Raw genomic sequence first — 9,226 nt, forward strand, 5'->3', positions numbered from 1 at the left:
AATGCAAACAGACACTTTTTCCAGCAAACCAGCATACTGCAGTAGAAATAGTACAGGAATGGACATCTAGTCATATTTAAGAATGCTCATGCATCTAAAAATGAGTTTACCACAAAGGAATTATCCATTGTCTGGTCCACCTCCAGTAATACAATTTTAAATTACAGAAAATGCTTTCTCCAAATATAGAAACATGACTAGTAATTTTGATGTACAGATGCCAGTTCCAATATATATTTTTGAAATATACAGAGGAAGTTTTGGAAGTCTGCCAGGTTTACAGTGGAACTGGCTATGAGAAGTACTTGAAAAAAAATTAACCCAAAAGATTGCACAAGGTTGATCAACATGAACTTAGAACAGTACAGCACTGGAATAGGTCCTTCAGCCCACAATGTCCGTGCCGAACATGATGCCATGTCAAACTGATCTCCACTGCCTGCATATAATCCATATCCCTTCATTTTCTGCACATCATGTGCCTATCTAAAAGCCTCCTAAATGTCACTATCATATATTTGCCATGACCACCACCACCACAGTGCATTCCAGGCACCCCTTGCCCCCTGTGTAAATCAAATTTCCCCATACATTTCCTTTGCCCATCTTGCCTTAAAGGTATGCACTGTGGTCCTTGATATTCCCACTCTGGGGAAAAAGAGTCTGAGTGTCTATCCAACCTGTGCCAATCACAATTTTATATACTTCTTAGATCTCTATGTAATTTGCCAGATTAAAATTACCCAGAGATTCTGTACCAATTTCAAGCCAGTTTTGTGAAGACCCTGTGTAAAACCTTAATGTTGCACACCTTGGGAAATTGTCCTCCTGTCCCTGACTCTAAAGACTGCGCTTAGTTCAGTTTCTCACTGCATTAAGAGATTTGACTAATGGAGTATAAATGCAACACAAATTTGCTTCTGAAGGAAATGCACTGACTTTTCGAAGTACAAACACCCACACCACAGATACTGCTACACCTTTAAGTAAAGTTGGGCAAAGAACTGAAGTGCTGAATAACTTCTCTCAGAGTACAAGATCTTGGCCCTCTCGTGTAAGTAGCTTGGCTTGTAAAAGGAGAAAGCCAATTGTTACCCAGCCAAGCTTCCATCATGTTAGAAACTGCTATTTTACTGAGTGAGGAAACTGAACAAATTATTGCAGGAGCCATATATATATTTATAATCAGCATAGCATTGCACCGAATGTGAAACTAAATAACATGCATTATATGACGTCCAATTCCTTGTTGAACCACCTCTATCAGCTAATTCCTCATAGTAAATAATAAGAGGATTTCAAACTGTATTTCCCACTGAGGGAACTACATTATATGCCTGCCATTTTTCCAACTAAGCACTTATACGAACAGGCAGAATGATGTAATGCATATAGTGCTCTGGTAGTGTGCAAACTCACATAAAAAGGGACTGGAACATTCGAGCTTCATATTATTGTTGGCCACAAGGTGGAATTCTGACCTCAGGAAATTGCTGAAACATGGAAACGTAATTTACTTGAGTATTTAATGTTCTTGAGCTTAACACATGACTCAGTGCTGAGACAAACCAGACAGGACACATCTGCAGAGTATGCTGTAGAGTGAGATCATCTTTAATACTGTGACATTGAAAGGACGTGGGTTTGTACCACACCGGACCTACCTTGCGATGTCCCAAAGAGTTTAATTTAGCTTAAAGACACTGCAGACTCTTCAGCTCACCGAGTACCATCGATCACCCTTTCACACCAGTTCTATGCTATCCCACTTTTTCATCCACGACCTACACATTGGGGGTACATTTACAGAGGCCAATTAACCTCCAAACCCAGGATGTGGGAGGAAACAGGAGCACCCAGAGGAAACCGGAGCACCCAGAGGACACCCATTCAGTCACAGGGAGAACATGCAAACTCCACACAGACAGCAACTAAGGAAATGATCGTACCTAGGTCTCTGGCGCTGTGAGGCAGTGGCTCTAGTGGGTGTAGCACTGTGCGCCCTAAGTATTTATAGGACAACGTGTCCTTTTGTAATATCAAGAGTCAAGAGAATCAAGTGTGTTTTATTGTCATATGTCCCAGATAGACCAATAAAATTCTTACTTGCCGCAGTTTTTACTTGCAGAACAATATTGTTTGTGTCATGCTGTGGAATGCTATTGTAGCAGAAAATACCGTTGTAGTGTAGTCATCCTATTGTCACGTGCACTGATTCTAAAACTAGAGGGCAGAATTTTAAGCGGGTCCTCGGGGGCAAGTTTTCACTTGGAGCATAATCCGTATCTGAAATGAGCTGCCAGAGGAAGCTATAGGAGCAGATACCTTTTTAACAGGCATTTGAACACATATAAGGAGATGAGAGGTTTAGTGGGCTACGGGGCAAATGGAGGAAAATGGGACTAGCCCAATATGCCAACTCAGTCGGTATGGACAAGCTGGGCTGAGGAGCTGTACAGCTCTATGACTCTGCCATGCCCCAATCTGATACTGGGGCTCCAACTCATAGAATGACCAGTTGAGCAAGTCCTGTGGAATTGAGCACCAGAGGGGCAGCCATTTAAGGGAAGGAGCAGGGAGGATGCAATCTCTTGACAAAACGAGGGCCTTCAAAAAGACAACCACATTTGTTCCAACCTTTCCCCACAGCTTTTGCAGTATTCATCTTTCTTTCGGCCTCTGCAAAGCTGCTACTGGGTCTGTTTCTACCACTTGTTCAACTCGTGCATTGTTGACCACACTTAACCTGGAGCGTTGCTAAATGTGCATTTTTCTCTTCCAGTGAGGAATACAAGGAGGTTTACCCCAAACGAGACCTGTTGGCTTTTTCCGTCAACCCTCTCCTGGTGTTCCCCACCCACTACACCGGGGAGCCCGGATGGTTCAGCGACACGGAAACCTCCACCATTTGGGATGACGACTTGGTGAAGACGGATTGGAGCGGCTCTCAGAAAACAGTGAAGGCCGCACAGACAGGAACCTCACGTCAGTCCTTTGGATCTGCCTCAAGGGATGAACTGTAATCAGCGTCAATGTAAGGTAAGGCAGAAAAAATAAGACTTATTCGCATAAGTTCTTCGTCCATCATTGCCTGTGTAGAAAGTTCCACTCCTCAATGGGTCAGTGGGTAAATTCAGACCAGTGACAGCCTGCCAGCATCTGCTGCACTGATCCTGGAGGACAATCTGGCCTCACACATCATGAACCCTACTCCACCAAAAGTCAAGTCAAATCGAGTCACATTTATTTATATAGCACATTTAAAAAACAACTCTCGTTGGCCAAAGTGCTTTACATTTGTTATAAGAATAGCATAAACAAACAAACTACATACATACCTGTATATACATATAGCCCTCGCTCAGTGGACGTCAGGAAAGGCTTGGGAGTATAGATAAGATTTTAGTCTTGACTTAAAGGAGTCGATGGAGGGGGCAGTTCAGATGGGAAGGGGGATGCTGTTCCACAGTCTAGGAGCTGCAACCGCAAAGGCGCGGTCGCCCCTAAGCTTATGCCTAGACCGCGGGATATTCAGCAGCCCCAAGTCAGCCGATCTGAGGAACCTGGAGGTGGAGTGGTGGGTGAGAAGACTTTTAATGTAGGAGGGGGCAAGCCCATTGAGGGCTTTGTAGACATAGAGGAGGGTCTTGAAATGTATACGGAACCGCACAGGGAGCCAGTGGAGAGAGGCCAGGATCGGGGTGATGTGGTCCCTTTTTCGGGTGCCCGTCAGGAGTCTCGCTGCGGCGTTTTGGACCAGTTGCAGGCGGGACAGGGAAGATTGGCTGATGCCAGTGTAAAGAGAGTTGCAGTAATCTAGGCGGGAGGAGATAAATGTGTGGATGATCTTTTCGAGGTCATCAAAGTGGAGGAATTGTTTTAAAGGACCAGAGAATTTTTTTGGATTGGATTGAATTCAATTTATTGTCATTATCTCATAAGAGACAACGAAATGGATTTTCCTCACAGTCAAGTAACATTAAAATAAATGATAAATAAAACATTTTTTTTTTTAAAGCACAAACACAGAAGTCCACGACACAACATAACCCCACAGTGGCACCAAAGTTGAGGAAGGTACCATAGTCCAGCCAGCCTCCCCGCCGATCTTCCCAGATGTTCACCCGTGGTCGGGGCCTCCCGAGCATCCGCAGTCGCCCGCCACGGGCGGCCCGATGCCCAGGCTCTCACGCCGGGATGATGGAACACCGACGCCAAACCTCGACGGAGAACATCCTCAGCTGCCCGGACCTCCAGATCAGCCACCTCCCACCGGAGTCCGCAGCTCCCGAAGTCCACAGGCCGAGCCGGGCAGAGTTGCAGGGCATAATGGAAGCTTGATTTAACTCGGGTTGAGATAGGAGATCATTCGCTAGACTGGTATAACTCAGCATCATTGCCTTCCCATTAGGGGATCTAATCTGCGCTATTCAATCATCAGCTCCCATGCCAACTAAACCATTTACATCATCAATCCAAGAAGTGATGAGGTTTAGACATTTGTCTTCGAATTCAGTCACAGTTGTATCTTGTTCAAGAAGGAACTGCAGATGCTGGAAAATTGAAGGTAGGCAAAAGTGCTGGAGAAACTCAGCGGGTGAGGCAGCATCTATGGAGCGAAGGAAATAGGCAACTATGGAGCAAAGGAAATAGGCAACGAAATAGGCAAACGTCTGAAGAAGGGTTTCGGCCCGAAACTTTGCCTATTTCCATTACTCCATTCCCTCATTCGCTGAGTTTCTCCAGCACTTTTGCCCACAGTTGTACCTTCCCGTTTGCTGTATCTATTGTGTTGGAAATTGACTTGACTTTTACTTGTATGGCATATCTGATCTCTTTGGATAGCATGCAAACAAAGCTTTTCACTGTACCTCAGCACATGTGACATTAATAAACCTCTACCTAAACCAAATCAGGTCAACCCCTCGGGACTTAAGAACATGTTTAGAAGCCTCTCTTCTCTGGTTACAGGTACCTGCATTTCTTTGGACCTTTTACAACCTTTGATCTAAGGTTCTTTATAGTCTGGAGAATGTTATGGCATAATGAGAACTATGCCCTCTAGTTCTGAGGAAAAAGACTGTGCATTCACCTTGTCTATTCCTTCACGATTTTATATACCTCTCTAAGATCACAGCCTCTGTCACGCCAAGGAATAAAATGCTAGCCCACTCAACCCTATATCTCAGACCCTTGAGTCATGACAACATTCTTGTGAATCGTCCCTACACTGTATCCAGCTTAATGGCATCTTTCCTATCACACGGTGACCTAAACTATACACAATTGTTTCAATGTTTACGAGGAATCTCCAGAATAATATCATGGAACCTAATACATGTATCTGACAGTCCGTAGGGGGCCATTTTTTCACATCCATCAGTAAATTGCTGAGACTCATCCAATGGTCCAATGTATAGAATAGAGAAATATCCCGGCCATGAGCTTCATATCACTTGACCCCTCCCTCCCCCCGCCTGATTGAGACGGGCACAGAGCGAATGTAAAGTGTGACTAGATGGGGTACGAACAGTGAATATACATTTCTCTGTTTAAAGCCCCCAATTCTCCCCCTCTCTCTCTCTCTCTCTCGCCCTCCTCTCTCCTTCTCATCCTTCCCCTCTCTCACTCTCCATCCCTCTTACTGAAACGCACATACATACAATTGGCCAGTTCAGTCTATCACCCCTCCCTCGTCTCCCTGCCTTTGTTCTCCCTGGCAAGTTCATTGCGTTTCAGGTTAACACATCAGGCGCCCTCCCGGCCTCTTCCTGGCTACACAGTCCTGCATTCCCTCAGAGCTTTTTATGTTTGAATGGGTGACGTGAGGTTTGAACTCACAACCTGTGCAAGAGTGCTAACCAGTAAAGTGCCTGTCCCACTTTCCCGAGTTCCTCACGAATTCTCCCGAGTTTTCCCCTTGATTCAAACTCGGAGAATGTCCGTAGTGAGTCCGTAGGAGTCCGTAGATATTTCGTAGTGGCTCATAATGCCAGCCGTAGGTACTCAGGGCATCAAAGTAGTCATCACTGTGTTTTGTTACGTTGTTGTATAGGAGCTAAAATGTTTTGAAGGACTGATATGACCACTCAACTATATTTAAAAAGCCAAATTAAATCTAGTGTTCCTGTAAATATAAAGAAATGTATCTATTCTCAGAAAATGAGTTACTGAGCTCATTTACTGAGCTATGTTATTTTGAGTGGGTAATGAGGATGCTCCAGCTGTAATCAGTGGGACTGCCTTAAGCTTCTGTGCACACCAGGCAACTTGATCTCCAGTATTCCCAGGGATCTCCTGGCATGGGGCCCTAGACCTTCCCATTACATAGGTTGCAGGTGTCATTCAGATTATAGGTACATGGCTGAGAAATGTAAAGCACAAGAATAAATGGGTTGACTGTCTACTGGGTAAAGCTACTCCTCCTGAGAAAACAATGGGTCACTCCACTGGCCTCACACTCCAAAGAGCTGAACACTAACCGAGTGGGGGATGGAGGTAGGGTGAAGTAAGTCAACTGGTATTTGGATGAGCATCCGCAGAGAGGGGAGGAGCATGAACATCAAGGTTGATTATCTTCTATCAGAATCTTTGACATGTATAAAATAGGAGAAATCATCAGCACAAATGGCAACATGGTATTAGAAACATAGAAAATAGATGCAGGAGTCATCCATTCAGCCTTTCAAGCCAGCACCGCCATTCAATATGATCATGGCTGATCATCCTAAATCAGTACCCCGTTCCTGCTTTCTCCCCATATCCCTTGATTCCATTCGCCCCAAGAGCTATATCTAACTCTCTCTTGAAAACATCCAGTGAAACCCATGCAGTCACAGGGAGAACGTGCAAACTCCAGACAGGCAGTACGCGTGGTCAGGATCAAACCCAGGACTCTGGCACTGTGATGCCACAGCTCTACCAACTACACCACTGTGCCACTCTTATTTCCCTCTCTTAAAGAAAGTAAATCTTATTTTACATTCTCTGTTTTCAGAAGGTGAACGTTCTCAGGAAGTTGGTGTTGCGGACCGACAGAACTGCCAAACATTAAACAAAGATCGGCCAGCTGCAATGTTGCGGACTTCTTTCAAAGTTCACCTGCCAAAGACAGGCCAGCCAACCAGTCAGAGGAACCTGGACGACGAGCAACATGGTTCAGTTCCGTCTCAGGCCTTCACCTGTGTGTAGTGTGAAGGTGGTACCCACTGCCCAAAAGGCAAATCACTGACTTAAACGCAAAATAATCCAGTTTATCAACAAGAAACATAAAATATTGTGCAGATAGATTTCAACATTTCTGAACCGCAAAAAACAATTTACGATCTGCTCTTTATTGATATGCACCCAATATGTAGTCAGCAATGTTAATAATGCCAGTGCTTGAAACAGACAGTTTTAGAACTTCCTGCTGGTCCTGTGTGCGTCCACAATGCTGAGACACAGCACACTGTGTAAGCATAGAGAGGATTGGTACCCTAGTTGAGATCATGAGATTGTATACCAGGGAAAGTGAGCGTAACATCAAGTCGATGCAGAATAGACTAAGCAGCTTCCTTCTGTGTTATATCATTTAATTATTCTGTGAATTTCAGCCTGCAACTCTTTGAAACTCCTCGGTAGGTAAAAAGCAAGGCAAAAGATGCTGTAAATTGCTGGAGATCATAAGGTCATAAGTGATAGGAGAAGAATTAGGCCATTCGCCCCATCTACACAATTTTTCCCTTCTAACCCCATTCTCCTGCCTTCTCCCCATAACCTCCAACACCCACACTAATCAAGATTCTATCTGTCTGCTGTAAAAATATCTATTGACTTGACCTGCACAACTTTTGGTGGCGAAGAATTCCAGATTCACCACCCTCTGACTAAAGAAATTCCTCCTCATCTCCTTCCTAAAGGAACGCCCTTTAATTCTGAGGCTATGGCCTCTAGTCCTAGACTCTCCCACTAGTGGAAAAATCCTCTCCACATCCACTCTATCCAAGCCTTTCACTATCCGGGAAGATCATACCTCTAAATAAACATACCCTCACTTCATGATCTCCTAATGGCTGTCTCCTGCTGTGATAGTAATCTGTAGGAACAGAGGTTTGTGGATTATTTGATGGCAGCTGCTGAGGACTGGGATGGAGTCACTGTGCAGACACTGGGAGAGATCAGTTCCTTTATGATCGAGTCACACCAAGCCTACTGGGAGTGTTACTTGTAAATTGCAAAGGAAGCTCATAGTGAATTAACAGCCAATGTGAGACTATTCCAGACTATTGTAAGTCCAGTGGCCCATGGCCTAGATGTTTGAAGAACAAACAATGGAATGATTCAATAGTGAACGGCTTGGATAGAGTGGATGTGGAGAGGATGTTCCCACTAGTGGGAGAGTCTAGGACTAGAGATCATAGCCGTAGAATTAAAGGACGTTCTTTTAGGAAGGAGATGAAATTACATTTCTTTAGTCAGAGTGTGGTGAATCTGTGCAATTCTTTGCTGCCAGAAGGCTGTAGAGGCCAAGTCAGTGGATATTTTTAAGGCAGAGATAGATAGATTTTTGATTAGTACAGGTGTCAGAGGTTATGGGGAGAAGGCAGGAGAATGAGGTTAGGAGGGGGAGATAGATCAGCCATGATTGAATGGCAGAGTCTGAAGAAGGGTTTCGGCCCGAAACGTTGCCTATTTCCTTCGCTCCATAGATGCTGCTGCACCCGCTGAGTTTCTCCAGCATTTTTGTGTACCTTCGATTTTCCAGCATCTGCAGTTCCTTCTTAAACACGGTAGAGTAGACTTGATGGGCCGGATGGCCTAATTTTGCTCCTGTCACTTATGACTTTATGACCAAATTCGTAGCTCATTTTAGAATAGCAAACCAACCTCTATTCACTATCTTTGGTGGGGAGGATGGACAGTTCAAAATGTTTTGCTTAAAATGTTTTACCCAACTTCACAAGTGTTTATTTGCCATATGAAGAGAACAATAACATTCTTAGTTGCTGTAGCTTTACAGGCACGTTAGAGGCAATAATAACGATATACAATAAATTATCGATTAATGTTAGTGCAAAAAACAAAATACATAGAGCAACCATAGTAATGCAAAGTGTGTAGTGCTTTGGTGCTGAGGTAGGGTTGTGGTTAAGGTTGTGCAGAGTGGTTCAAGAACCTGATGGTTGATGAAAAGAAACTGTTCTTAAACCTGGAGGTTAAGGTTCTCAGGCTTCTGTACCCTCTT

General features: G+C 44.3%; 1 protein-coding gene across 3 annotated transcripts in view; it reads left to right on the forward strand.

Moving 5' to 3' along the window:
- Positions 1–8,051, forward strand: part of LOC116990927 (procollagen galactosyltransferase 1-like) — a 61,091-nt gene extending 53,040 nt beyond the window's left edge. For 2 of the 3 annotated variants that reach the window (XM_033049089.1, XM_033049091.1), the window contains 2 exons: positions 2,783–3,039; positions 6,998–8,051. In XM_033049089.1, coding sequence (XP_032904980.1) covers positions 2,783–3,023 — 241 coding nt within the window. In that variant the 3' untranslated portion in view covers positions 3,024–3,039; positions 6,998–8,051. The remainder of the gene's footprint in view (positions 1–2,782; positions 3,040–6,997) is intronic. The other variant, XM_033049090.1, reaches the window with a different exon arrangement.
- Positions 8,052–9,226: the final 1,175 nt, after the last annotated feature.

The sequence above is a fragment of the Amblyraja radiata genome, chromosome 32 (assembly GCF_010909765.2).
Source record: "Amblyraja radiata isolate CabotCenter1 chromosome 32, sAmbRad1.1.pri, whole genome shotgun sequence".
NCBI lineage: Eukaryota > Metazoa > Chordata > Chondrichthyes > Rajiformes > Rajidae > Amblyraja > Amblyraja radiata.